At 47.4% G+C, this 14,013-nt stretch overlaps 2 protein-coding genes across 6 annotated transcripts in view; one reads left to right on the forward strand and one right to left on the reverse strand.

Annotated features, from left to right (window-relative positions):
* Positions 1-14,013, reverse strand: part of Art4 (arginine methyltransferase 4) — a 151,920-nt gene that overhangs the window by 97,916 nt on the left and 39,991 nt on the right. The gene's annotated exons all lie outside the window — the stretch shown is intronic.
* Positions 9,336-12,876, forward strand: LOC142774519 (uncharacterized). Its single transcript, XM_075874867.1, has 3 exons — positions 9,336-9,630; positions 10,024-10,117; positions 10,389-12,876. The coding sequence occupies exons 1-3, from the start codon at positions 9,478-9,480 to the stop codon at positions 12,782-12,784; spliced, it is 2,643 nt and encodes an 880-aa protein (XP_075730982.1). The 5' UTR covers positions 9,336-9,477; the 3' UTR covers positions 12,785-12,876.

The raw sequence follows: 14,013 nt of genomic DNA on the forward strand, positions 1-14,013 counted from the left end.
TGCCCTCGCCAACCAATGTACGTAGACTTTAGGTAAAAAGCTAGTAATTCAGTGAACGATTCTACAGATATACCACTACTACTTCTGAAACGAAGCTCATCATTGTCTTCCTTGATGCATTCCTGAATGCACACTAGGAGCTTATGATTAGGAATCGAAAAAAACATGTCAACAGCATCTATACTGAACGCCAGACAGGAGCTCGTGTCGCGCTCCCTAAGAAACTGAACCACCGCACCCGAATTTTCCACTCTAAAGGGATCATGAACGCACAGCTGCTTCAAATGGCTTTCTAAATACCTGGATACATTTTTCTGCCACGTATCTGTTTCCGTAATTATGGTACGAAAAGGCATGTCAGGCTTATGGGTTTTTATCGTAAAGAACGGGCTCAATTCCAAACCCTGGCTTTTTGCCACAGAGGAGGCCAATCTCTCAAGATTAAGGTCCCGCAAAAGGTTAACCGCCTTATCTCTGACCTTGGACAACGTCACAGAGGCTGGCTTAAAGTTCTTCTCTATAGCTTTACATGCCTTTTCTGAAAACATTCCACTATCCATAATGACAAAGAAACCTTCCTTATCCGCCACAACCGGTCCTAAATCCCTTCCTACGAGCACTTTAGCCAAATGAAAAACAGGTGAAACATTCCGCGCAATTCCATCAGCTTTGGCTAAGGCATCAACACACTTAACTACACACCGTGGGCGTAAGTCTTCTTCCACACGCCTTGAAACTGTCTTAGCAACCACGACTTTTTCAACCGGGTCCATTCGAGGCTCAAACCCGAACTTAGGGCCCAAACGTAGCACTGACTGAACAGCCTCCGGCAACGGGGAAGCTCTTAGGTTCAAAAACTTGCCGCCTTTACTTTTTGCCACTATTACTTTTTAAATTCTTGTTGCTCGAATTAAACTTTCAGTTGTGAGTGCAGCGCTGTGTGTGGTTCTCTTCTTTGTCTCCGTCTTTTTGTGCGCCGCTTTTCTTTTAATATGAATATACACCAACTCGCCCAACTTTCTATTCTGTTACATATGGACAGATGCCAAACATAGTTTAGGTCAACATAGAATGTATTTCAGCCCAGAGCGCTGCGTGGTTGTACAGCATCTTTATATATTAAGCCCCAAAGCTACAATACATACATTACGACTCTGACTTTGGGGCGAAGTGCCTTATGTGATGGAATCGGCCGATTTCACCCTTTACTGCCTGGTGTTGCAAATTCGAGATATACCGAAAAACTTTGAGCAAGCAAGTCACGGAATGCGTCAAATACTGTCAAATCAATGGCTGTCAAATACTCACAGGGAACGTAGCTTTCAGCATGAAAAATCTAGTGCTATCTTGTGCAATGTATATTATGCTAAAATCGATTGTTTTGTACCCGATGGGGGAGAGCGCAAAGCGCATGCATGAGCGCTTACTTCTTTGTTCTTTCTCACCTGGCTTAACTAGTTTATTTGGTGTGTACGTGCTCAAGACGTGACACCCAGCATGTTGCGAAGTACGTTTTTCATTGCAATACCCTCGCTTCTGTAGAATGTGGAAAATTCGTGACATACATGACAGTATGCATTACAGGTGCATTTTCAGGGCGTCTACCAAGTCAGTATTTCAAAATTCTTGGAGTATTTTTGCAATATTCCTGAGTGGCACATAACTTTCTGCCTTGTCAATACAAAAAGGCACCGTGCCACCCAATGCTATCACCATCTAGTAAGCATGTGTAACCCTTTGTGCGTCGATCGATTGATTGATTGATATGTGGGGTATAACGTCCCAAAACAACCATATGTTTATGAAAGACGCCGCGTTAGAGAGCTCCGGAAATTTCGACCACCTGGGGTTCTTTAACATGCAGCCAAATCTGAGCGCACGGGCCTACAGCATTTTCGCCTCTATGCTTCGTGCGTCGATTTTTTCGTAGCTTTCCAATAGGTCAAATTACTTTAATGCGGATTTTGAATGTACGAAATGTGCAATGTCAAGAAAAATTTATATAAAAAATCAGGAACAGTATTTTGGTGCCGGATCATCTAGAACTGCAAAGTGCGCCATAGACGGTGCTCAAAGAGTTCAGCCAAACGGTGCCAGTGGCAGTTTACATCTTTACCTATCTCCGGCCAACATCGCCGTGGTTGTTCAGCGATACATCATATGATGTTTTGATTTCAAGTAAAAGATATAAGAAAAGGTATCATGACAACAAGTGCCGGGCCACGGGACCATAAGCACCATGGTTGTCAGACGATGACCACCTTGCGTGACCACACAACGGCGGCTGCCGCGCTAGCGCCCCTTGCGAATGACGTCATGTGAATACCTTTTATAGTATTTCGGAACGTGGTATTCCTTGAAACACTGGTCAACGCACAGCGCTTAATCACAGTCTGCACAAATAGAACGTGTCTGTTCTCTTCGAGCAACAAGTTGCACTGGCACACACAGGGCACTTCTGCGAGCAACTGCTTGCAGAGTAATCTTGATGATCAAGGAGAGGAAGAATACCTGCCGATGACAAACAAGCTAAATGCTGCATCAATAAAGATGACTTCTGCCACCCCTGTAAAGAAGTGCCGATAAAGATGAAACCCAAGTGTCGCGCACCTAACCGTTGCAATCACACAGGGAAACCGAAACCACGAAAGGAAGTTGCCCATCATCGTTACTGCCGACTGTACCAGTTCTGCTTATTTATGCAAGATAGCACAACTCCAAAAGCCTCTTGTAAAGTATTAGGAGGTGGCAGCACCTCCTAGTGAGCATGCATGATTATGGCACGAAATTTCAAATGAAGAGTCGAAAATGTTCCCACGCGGCAGACCTCACGAGACAGAAAAGCGCTGCCTTACGTGTACAGCAAAAGCCCTCTAATACTTAAAAGAAATCACTTAGACCTCTTGAAATGGTAAGCAAATATTTGTCACAAAAAAAGTTAGTAAACATTAAATACACAGCAAGTAAAACTTCAAAATAGAAAAAAACACCCATTGAAATGAGAGAGAGAGAGCAATAGTCAAATAAGGATAAAAAGGAGGTGCATTGCAATATGAGCAACCTTTTTTGAACATTGACCTTTTATCATATTATTGCAACCTCATCAACTTGAGATTCGAACATTGGCACGAGTGATATTTTGTCTCAGCAGCGACGAATTCAACTGCTTTGGTACAAGTCAACCACAATACTGTGTGACTGCCTTAGAGAGTCGGTTTCTGTTTATAAGAGGAAAACCTGCTTCTTGGCGTACGCCAAAACTTTTTTTCTTTTTTTAGTTCTAGTTCTTTTAGCGAAGCAGCATTGATTGATTGATATGTGGGGGGTTAACGTCCCAAAACCACCATATGATTATGAGAGACTCCGCAGTGGAGGGCTCCGGAAATTTCGACCGCCTGGGACTTTTTAACGTACACTGAAATCTCAGCACACGGGCCTACATTGCCACCTCTGTCGGAAATGCAGCCGCCGCAGCCGGGATTCGATCCCACGACCTGCAGGTCAGCAGCTGGCGGGGCCACCATGGTGGGGCCAGAGAAGCAACTGCACACTTCTTTTCACGCTCTTTTCGTAATGCGTCGCCTCTATCTGTTCTAGTCTGCTTCAACTCTTCCTGCCGACGCGCGTTCACCCTACGGACCATTTGAACCATGCTCTTAGTCAATTGCACACGAACAACTCCTCCAGCTGCTTGAATGTTGGACAATGACTCCGCGGCTAGGGAGTCATTGCATGCGCAAATTGCATGCGCGTTAGAATCGAGTACGAAAAAAAAATGAATACGGGCATTCTATTTGTCATAGCCAACTCGCGGAGAGCAGCTGACGGAAGAACAGCACACTTGATACCGTGGAAAAACACACTAGCCTTTATTTCCTACGCACTCATCTTTTATAGCAACCTGGTGCTGACGTAACACGATGCATATCACATATCACACATCACATATCAGCACGTGTTGCGGTGGCTATTATGTTACACTCCTCCCCACCAACAAACAAAACAACGATAGTTTAGCGGCCTTCGTGGTCAGAAACGCACGACTGCTTTTTTTTGTCCTCGTGCTTCTTCGCAGCATTGGCGTACTGTCATGGCTAGTAGGCACAACCAGATCGCGTGTTGCGGTCCCACTTTCGCTGCATGATTCAGGACACGGCTCAGCAACTGGACTCGATTGCTCCGACTCACACTTCCTGGGTAGCGGAACTAGTTTCTCAGCCGGTTGCACACCTGCTCGTTCCGACACGCACTCCGTGGTTGACGTAGCTTGCACAGGTGGTAACACTGGCGTCGGTGAAGAAGTCTGTCGCTCAGGCGGCAGTCCAGGAGGCGCACTAACTGGGGCGAAGTTCGGCCGCAGGTGTTCTTGATGGCGCCGCCAACACCTACCGTCTGACAAAACGACATCAGCGATGTTATCGGTGGCTCTGTCAGTCACTCTTGCGGGCATCCAGGTTGGCCCCGAACGGAAATTCCGTGCGTAGATGTAGTCTCCGGGTCTTGCGGGTGGTGTGGTTCGAGCTCCACCATCATGGACAATCTTCTGCTTGAGCTGCTTCAGCAAGACCTTAGCTTTCATGTCTGGATGCAACAACGTTAGAGCAGTTTTTAACTTACGGCCCATGATCAGCTCCGCTGGAGAACACCCGGTAGTTTCGTGGGGAGTAATCCTGTAATTGAAAAGAATACGGGCAAGTTGGCATGAAAAATTCCCTCCAGCCGATTTCTTTAGCTTTGACTTGATGCACTGAACTGGCCGTTCTGCAGCCCCGTTGGACGCTGGATGGTATGGGGGTGTCAATACTTGTTTGATGCCATTTCGATGCAGGAACAGTTTGAATTCCTCGCTCACGAACGCTGGTCCGTTGTCGGACACCACTACGTCTGGCAATCCGTGAGTAGCAAACATAACCCTCAGGCATGGGATAGTTGCCTCTGCCGATGGTGTAGATATAGGAACGGCCTCTATCCACTTTGAAAATGCATCGATAACGATCAGCAAGCAGCGGTTCTTCAAAGGACCAGCAAAGTCAATATGAAGGCGAGACCATGGTCTGTCCGGAAACGGCCATGGAGTCATCGCTACCGGCCGCGCAACCCTCTGGTGTTCTTGGCAGATCTGACACTGGCGAACTGCAGCGGTAATGTCCTCGTCCAACGAAGACCACCAGACGTGACTCCTGGCGATAGCCTTCATCTTGGTCATTCCAGGGTGCCCCTCATGAAGGAGTCGCAACACTTCTTGCTGTAATGCACTTGGGATGACCACTCGCGATCCGAGAAGTATACAGTCTTCTTGCACGCTCATCTGAAGTTTTCGATCTGCGTAGAACCTGAACTCGGGGTCACGTAGCTCAGCTCCAAACCATAAGGCCTCTCGTAGCTTCGCTAAGGTTGGGTCCTTGGAAGTAGCTTCCGCGACTACAGTCGACCGTAGCACCCGAGGATAAGCAGCCTCCAGCATGAAAACTTCCGCTGGCCTTTTCACAGGTTGAGAATACCCTGGTAGTGGTAGGCGACTCAAACCATCCGCGTTGGCAATGCTTGCTCCCGGCCGGTACATGAGCTTGTAGTTATACGCACCAAGCATCAGAGCCCAACGCATGATAAGCGGTGAACACATCTCAGGCACGCGCTTGTCGGGAGAAAGCAAGCCCAGTAATGGTTTATGGTCCGTAATAGCCTCGAACTCGCGTCCCCAGAGGTATTGTCGGAACTTGGTTACGCAAACATGAGCGCAAGAGCCTCCTTGTCGATGTGACTGTAATTTCGCTCGGCTGGCGCGAGACTTCGTGATGCAAATGCGATTGGCCGTTCAGCCCCCGAGTCTTCTCTATGGGCCAGAACGGCGCCAACGCCGTACGGTGACGCATCGCATACGAGAACCACGGGTTTCTTGGGGTCATAATGCGCCAGCACTGCTGCTGAAACAAGTAGCTCCTAGCTCCTTTGGAAAGCACGTTCATGATCCTCACGCCACTCCCACGACACCTTGGCCACAAGCAGCTCGTTCAAGGGATGCAACACACTAGACAGCCCCGGCAGAAACTTGCGGTAGAAGTTGACTAGACCTAGATAACTCCGTAATGTCTTGACATCTTCGGGTCTAGGCGCCTTCAGCACAGCCTCTACCTTTTCAGGGTTGGGTTGAAACCCCGCAGCCGTGACAACGTGACCCAGGTATTCAACTTGTCGTTCCAGGAAGGTACACTTGTCAAGCTTCAATTTTAGCCCAGCTTGCTTCAGTCGGCTTAGGACTAGGCCCAGGTTTGTTAGATGGTCCTGGTCGTCGCGTCCAGTCACAAGAACATCGTAGAAGTACACCACAACGTGTCTGAGCCCTTGTAGCAGGTTTTCCATCTCCCACTGGAAAATTGAAGGAGCAGATGTGACGCCAAAAGGCAAACGCGTGTATTGGTACAGTCCTTTTGGTGTGTTGATTGTCACCAGCTTGCGGGATGCCTCGTCCAGTTCAACTTGCAAATACGCATCCTTCAAGTCCAATTTGCTGAACTTCTCGCCACCGCTAAGACGGCAAAACAGGTCTTCAACGCGTGGTATCGGGTATTTTTCAGGCACTGTCACGGGATTAACAGTGACCTTGAAGTCGCCACATATCCGAATCTGGCCACTGCGCTTCAAGATAGGCACGATAGGCGCAGCCCATTCCGAAGTCTTAACTGGACGCAGCACTCCAACTCGTTCCATGCGCATCAGTTCCTCGTTGACGCGGTCGATCATTGCGAACGGAACAGGGCGAGCCTTGAAGAACCGTGGCTTCGCGTTGTCTTCGATGGTTATTTTCGCGGACACTCCCCTGAATGTTCCCAAGGCGTCGTCGAAAACACTCGCATACTCAGCGACGAGTCCCTCAACCGACGTGATAGCCTTAACGTCCATCACACTGCGCAGCTCGATTCAGAGGCCTTTTATCCAGCCACGCCCCATAAGGGACGGGCAGCGTCCAGGGACGACGTACAACACGTCCCGGCACTCATGGTTTCCCAGTCGTACAGTTGCAGGCAGGCTGCCTTGCACCGCGGACAGCTCACCGGTGTAACCTTTCAGCATGACGCTTGACGGTTCCAGACGACAAGACGGGAATATGCGGCGGAAGGTCTCTTCCGACACGACAGACACACTTGCTCCCGTGTCAATTTCCATAATGAGTGAAGTTCCATTCACGGACACCTCAACCCGGTACGGGCTACCGTCGTGATCCGGTGCGCGCACTTGCCACATTTCGTAGACTTGCGGTGCCGGTGTCTCAGAACGGCTTTCTTCGTCGTCTACGGTATGGATTGACTGATGCTTCCGGGACAAAAACGCTGAACCACCTGCGCTCGTAACTGTAACTGCCTTACCCTTGCATACTCGCGCCAGGTGCCCCTTGCTTCGACACTTGTGACAGACGCTACTTGCATGTCGACACTGCGTCGCCAGATGCTCGCCTCCGCAGCGGAAACATGAAACTGGTTTATGCTTCTGCTTTCCTGTATCACGTGACACGGCATTCGTCGGCACAACAGTCATTGGCATGGCTGTTGACAGCGCGCGAGAATCTTTGTTCGCCGCTTCCATAGCGATAACTGTCTTCTTTGCGGTATCAAGGGTCAAATCTGGTGACTCCAACAGTCGTCGCTGCATTGCCTCGTCGTTGATGCTTGCCACGATGCGGTCATGAAGCATTCTGTCTCGAAACGAGCCGAAAGCACAATGGTCAGCAAGTTTGTTCAGGCTAGCGAAGAAATCCCCAGCCGTTTCACCAGAATGACGTATTCTTGAATTAAACTTGAACGTTGCAACCACTTCCGATGGTCTCGGCGAAAAATGCTTCTTCAGTACGTCAAGGACCGTGGACAGGCTTGTTTCTGACGGCTTCGACGGTGACAGCAGGTTCCGCAGTAATGAATACGTGGCTGGTCCCAAACAGGTGAGAAGTACTGCTCGCTTTTTTTCATCTTCGACGTCGTTGGCTATGAAAAATTGTTCTACCCGCTCTTGATACTCATCCCAGCTGGTTGTTCCCACGTCGAACGGCTCAAGCTTGCCGACACCAGGCATTCTACACACGGTAGAGAACACAGCCTTACAGGGAAGTTCCAGGCGGCACCAGCAGATCACAATCCCATCCTCGTCGCCACTGTCATAGCCAACTCGCGGAGAGCAGCTGACGGAAGAACAGCACACTTGATACCATGGAAAAACACACTAGCCTTTATTTCCTACGCACTCATCTTTTATAGCAACCTGGTGCTGACGTAACACGATGCATATCACATATCACACATCACATATCAGCACGTGTTGCGGTGGCTATTATGTTACACTATTGCTATCAGCATTAAAATGGCCGCCCCAGAACAGCACACTTGATACCGTGGAAAAACACACTAGCCTTTATTTCCTACGCACTCATCTTTTATAGCAACCTGGTGCTGACGTAACACGATGCATATCACATATCACACATCACATATCAGCACGTGTTGCGGTGGCTATTATGTTACACTATTGCTGTCAGCATTAAAATGGCCGCCCCTATGTGCGTTGGCATGGCGCATCGGCCATTTCTGCCTATGTGTTTCCCATGCGCAGCACTTTGTATGTGTGCTGAGGAGTTTGCCATCTTGTAGTGCATTAGCATCGACGGCATGGAAGGGCCGACTACAAAAATTCGAGTGCACCACGATGCCGCTTTTAACACTTTCGGGACCAGGGAAAATCAGACAGTCACAAAGAGTGTTATGATAAATATTTTTAGTAAGCCAGATAAACAAGATATACTCATGTATTATATATCAAAATGAAGGTAATTGAATGGTCTTTTAGATGCATGCTAAATATAACACAAAAAAAGTTTATACATAATAATGAAAAAGTGTCAAAAAGAAAGTGTCACGAAAAACAAACATAAAAAAGTTTTAAAAGGCATGCATATACAAGTAAAAATGTGAACTAAAAAGTGCCGCCATATCCACGAAGTGAATGATGATGAATGGGCGAAGCTCCGGAGGTAAACCTGGTAAACCATGAATCCTCTGTACATTTTGCCCACTCGATTTTATTACATCGCTCCCCCTAGCGTACGTCGCCGCACTAAATCGAACGATTGCCTTCAACCAATGACACGTGCCATATGTGACATCATTCCTATTTTATAAGATCTCGCGTCTTTCATCAACTACAAGTACCGCTTTCTAATTTATAACATCTTGCATCTTTTCATCATCAGCTACAAGTACCACCATCTAGTAAACACTACAAGAACTAAACGAGAGGTGGCTACATACAGTAGGGTGCCTGAATGGTTTCCCTCGCCCGCCGCTCCTTGCAGGGTGGGGACATTGTTTGACGGGGTGCTCGCCGCCGCGACCGGTTTTTCCTGACGGCCGCCGCCATTGCAGATCTCACTTCGCATAGCGACGGGAGCAAAGAAGGAGCTGTGGCCGCTCTGTCATATACTTTTTTAGGGAAATGACTGGGTGCTGCGTGCCCATGTGCACGAACAACTCCAGAAATGGTTGGAAACTCTACCATTTTCCGACAGAGCCCAAAAGAAGGCTGCTATGGATGGTGAAGATTAAGCGAGACAAGTGGCAGCCTACGAAGTCCTCGTGTGTATGCAGTGTGAGTATCCCGACATGTGTTCTTTTCTCGTCGAGAACTTTGAAACTTGTTTTTTTAAATGTGTATACGTGTCTGTGGGTCACTTTGTCGGTGCTGTAAACGCTTCACGTCTAAGTTGCAGTTTTTCTCTCTTTTTTTGCGATCTCTAAAAGTGCAGCTATGGAAACGTGTGGCGCAGCCGCAGTATTTGAAGTTTGTACCAGTTTTTAGTCACTATATGTATAAACAAAATAGGCTGCTTGTTATTAAATTGCGTATTTACAGAAAAGTGTTTTTCATTCGTTTATTGCAAATCACGAAATTCAATAAAAGTTGTGTGGTATACTGTGTCTTTCTAGTAATTCTGTCTAGGCTAAGCTAAGCTAAAATTCATGGTTCATAACGGACTTACAGGCACATTTTGAAGCAAGCCATTTCGAGCAGCACCGAGCTGACCAGTGGATAAAACTGAAGCCGAACGCTGTGCCAACGGTGTTCCCTTTCAGGGGTAAGTTACTGTTTCACTGTGCGTCAAAGATTCTGTATGAACCTAACAGGTGGCAACAGTACAAGGCTAAAATGATTTAGTTTCAAAAATTAGGATGATCCGTGGAATTCCTCGTTTGAGGATATTAAGAAAGTCGGGGTACGTGCCTGCGACCTGAGAAAAGGCATATGTCTGCAACCTATAATACTGCTAAAATCCAGTACAGGCCTGTGATTAGAGCTGGCTACCTTGTAATACTTGCAGCTTGTGACTGTCCTTTTTTGCACTGCAGGCTTGCCTCCACAAAGGAAGGCGCCAAAGGACAGGGCAGGACCTGCTGTGTTGCCTGATGCATGCCAAGAAACACGCGGTGACAACTCTACGGCCATTAATTGTACGCCACTCACAAGTGCACAGGCGAATTTAAATTCACGCACAGACAGTCTTGGCGCACAGCAACCGCAAAGCTGCAATTCTCAGACGCCTGATTCAGTACCGCACATTATGGAAAGGGAAGAAGTTGTGATCTCGGCCGATGCACCTGACGGGGCACGTGAAAACAAGCAGTTAAATAAGCAGCTCTCCGATATGGGCAGAAAATACACTCAGCTACATCAAGTCCATCGGAAAGCCACCTCAACCATTCAAGCACTAAAAAAACAGGTGAAAAAATTGGAAACCAAAATGGAATTATTCGGACAGCGTTTGAAATTCCTCAATGATGACCAGCTGCAGGCTCTTGGGCGCCAGAGTAATAAGGGAAGCACTTGGTCTGCAGAAACAATCAAGCAGGCGCTTCAGATTAAGTTTTCCTGTGGAAAAACTGGTTACCAGACACTAAGAAATCTGGGCTACCCCTTGCCATCCGGAAAAACCCTTGCACGTCGCCTTCAGGGCCTCAAGTTTCTTCCCGGAATTTTGACGGAAGTCATCGATGTTCTCAAAATCAAAGCAGAGAACATGCAAGACATTGAAAAAGACTGTGCTTTGTTCTTGGATGAAATGGAGATTGCTCGCGGGTACGAGCTCGATCGCGCTGAGGATGTGGTGTTGGGGGGGCAAACTATGCCAGAAAATCCAGACGAACCTGCACATCACGCACTAGTGTTCATGGTAGGAGGCCTGAATACGAGATGGAAGCAAGTGATTGCCTACCACTTCACCGGAAGTCATGTAGAGGGTAGTATCCTCAAGGACTACGTCATGAAGATAGTGCAGCTCTGCGCGGAAATCTCTTTAAGAATCCGTGTCGTCACTTGCGACATGGGGGCTTCTAATCGGGCTATGTGGCGCGAGCTCGGATTCTCCAGCCACAGGAATTCCATTACTGTATGTTCAGTGCCTCACCCCTGTCTGGAAGACAAAGAATTGTTTTTCACAGCAGATGCTGCACACGTGCTGAAGAATGTCAAGTCACAGTTGCTTTCATCGGAAGTATTCTTTCTGAGTGATGCAACAGTATGCCAGCACAATCTGCCATCAAAAGAAGTGAACGTGGACCATGTGCGCAGTGTAATTAAGTATGATGCTGAACGAGAGCTGAAAGTCGCCCCGAGGCTCTCAGAGTTACACATTTCGCGAGGCCATTTCACAAAAATGAAAGTGGGAGTTGCTGTCCGCTTCTTCAGGGAAGCTCCTGCAGCGATTCGGTACCTAATTAAAGAGGACGCGATAGAGCCGGAGGCAGAGACAACAGCTTGGTTTCTAGAATTAGTATTCAACTGGTACACGCTAATGTCTTCCCGCCACCCATCAGTTGCTCTCAGCCTTCGAGACATGCGGAGGTACCACGAATCAATTGAGCTACTGAACTCGGCCCTCGAAGTTTTTCAAGGAATGAAGATGGGAAGCAAGGCACAGTGGAAGCCTTCGCAAGCAGGTTTACTAATAACAACAAAAGTCGTTCTTCGTCTACAAGACATTCTCTTGCGCAGTGAAGGATACGAATTCTTCCTCACGAGCAGAATCTTGCAAGACTGCCTCGAAAATTTGTTTTCGGTGGTGCGCATCAGGAAGCCTGTTCCTAACGCATATGACTTAAAGTGTGCCCTGAAGCTTGTGTGCGTGAGTCAGTTCCTTCATGCACCCGGAACGTCAAGCTACGAAGTCGACGATGCTAAGTACCTCGCCGACATGCTTGCAAAAGGCAAACAAGAGCACGGGGAGGTGGAAGCTGATGTCATTGATGACTCGGAAATTTTGTTCATTGAAGAACTTCAAGAAAACGAATGCAACATCCTTTTCTACATCGGCGGCTTCCTTTTAAAAGGTATGCTGAGTGTTGTAGCGGGATGCGGGCATTGTAATTCTGCCTTGTTAGGCTCAACTGAAAGCGAGCACGCAACTCTGACTATTCTGAAGGAGTACAGGAGTGAAGGTGGCAACCTCACATATCCCAGCAAGGATGTTTTGCTGACACTCAAGTCGTGTGAAGAGCATTTCAGGGGCATCATAAGTTGGAGTGAGGGCTTGCTGCGCTTAAGGTCCCCGTTGAAGGCCGTGACCGATTATTTGAACGAGATGGTGCGCCCTTGCGTAAAGACTTGCTCCGAGCACAGTGACGCCGTAGCAAAACTCCTTATTGCGAATTATGCAAGACTGAGGCTTCGCGTGCATTTGCGCCACGTTAGTTCAAACGGCGTCAATGAACACGGAAGCAAGACGTGCGCTGGGGTAAGCCTTCCGTGACCAGCCGAACTGGACCAGTCACTTATAAATTTTATTATTTTTTCTTTCAGAACACTTATTGTTTGATTAAAATATTTTGAGTTCATTGTGAACTGGCTAACCTCCCTGTCCTTTCTTCATCCTCCTCCTTAAGTTCATAGACATTTTTCTTATTTGTTATACAATATCACATTCTTAGATAAAAACAGCGTTGTGATCTTTAAGCTGACTAAGGTTGTGATCTTTGGAGAATGTTTATGGTAAGTTAATATTATTGCGGTCGAAGCAATACCGACACAGCGTCACAGAGGCAGAATACGAGAGTGATACTTCTCGGATAATTAGATTGCTCGCTTACATATATCTATGGAAAGTAGAAAAACTGAACAGGTATAGGGCATCAAAATCGTTATTACTGCATTTCATCTTGTATTTTCCAATAACTTAGTAAGATTTTTTTCTCAGTGGTCACATAAAAACGAGAGATTCAATTGATGTTTACGCTGTTTCACTATCTCAACCAGCTATAACAGAAAAATAGCTGTGTAACAAATCTGAATCTCATTCCCGCAAGATTATTCAGAGCTGCGAGGGCACGCAAGGCGGGGGAAAAAGCAGGATGAAGTAAGTTCAACGCGTACAATGCGAGCACTACTGAGTGGCTGGCACGCTGCACAGCCACTGAGGAGTGCGGTGAGTTTAGGTAACAGGAAAAGGCGTGCGCTTCATGAATTAATGTAGATTTATCCTGCAAACAGTCTCCAATGACAGACGCACATATTCAGACTGCTTTTTTATAGCGCGAAATACCATTTCTCGCACTAAACTCTTCTCAAACTCTCCTCATACGCGCGCGCAGGCAGTGTGTTTCGTTGGGGTGAGATATGTAATGGCGGACGCTCTAGCAGACGACGCGGTTGTCCCCACCCTGTACGGAGCGGCGGGCGAGGGAAACCATTCAGGCACCCTAACATACAGGAGACGGTACCGCCATCTAGTGAACACTGGAAGAACTAAACTAGAGGTGGCTACATACAGAGGACGGTATCGCCATCTAGTGAACACTGCAAGAACTAAACTAGAGGTGGCTACATACAGGGGACGCACAGCCCACGCCCTAAGGAGCTTCGCCCCTAAAAATTTCAACATATACAAAAAGTGGCAAAACGTCTTCTTTCTCTAAAATAAAACATTGGTCCGCCTATCTACAACTGCCTTTGCTCAGCCTGCTTCACACTCAGAGCACTCGT

The sequence above is a fragment of the Rhipicephalus microplus genome, chromosome 10 (assembly GCF_043290135.1).
Source record: "Rhipicephalus microplus isolate Deutch F79 chromosome 10, USDA_Rmic, whole genome shotgun sequence".
Lineage (NCBI taxonomy): Eukaryota > Metazoa > Arthropoda > Arachnida > Ixodida > Ixodidae > Rhipicephalus > Rhipicephalus microplus.

Excerpts from the sequence above, each read along its gene's own strand:
- LOC142774519 (XM_075874867.1), top strand. The coding sequence starts at position 9,478 with ATGACTGGGTGCTGCGTGCCCATGTGCACGAACAACTCCAGAAATGGT. Across the intron at positions 9,631-10,023 it reads AGTCCTCGTGTGTATGCAGT|GCACATTTTGAAGCAAGCCA; the intron begins GTGAGTATCCCG and ends ACGGACTTACAG. Across the intron at positions 10,118-10,388 it reads AACGGTGTTCCCTTTCAGGG|GCTTGCCTCCACAAAGGAAG; the intron begins GTAAGTTACTGT and ends TTTGCACTGCAG.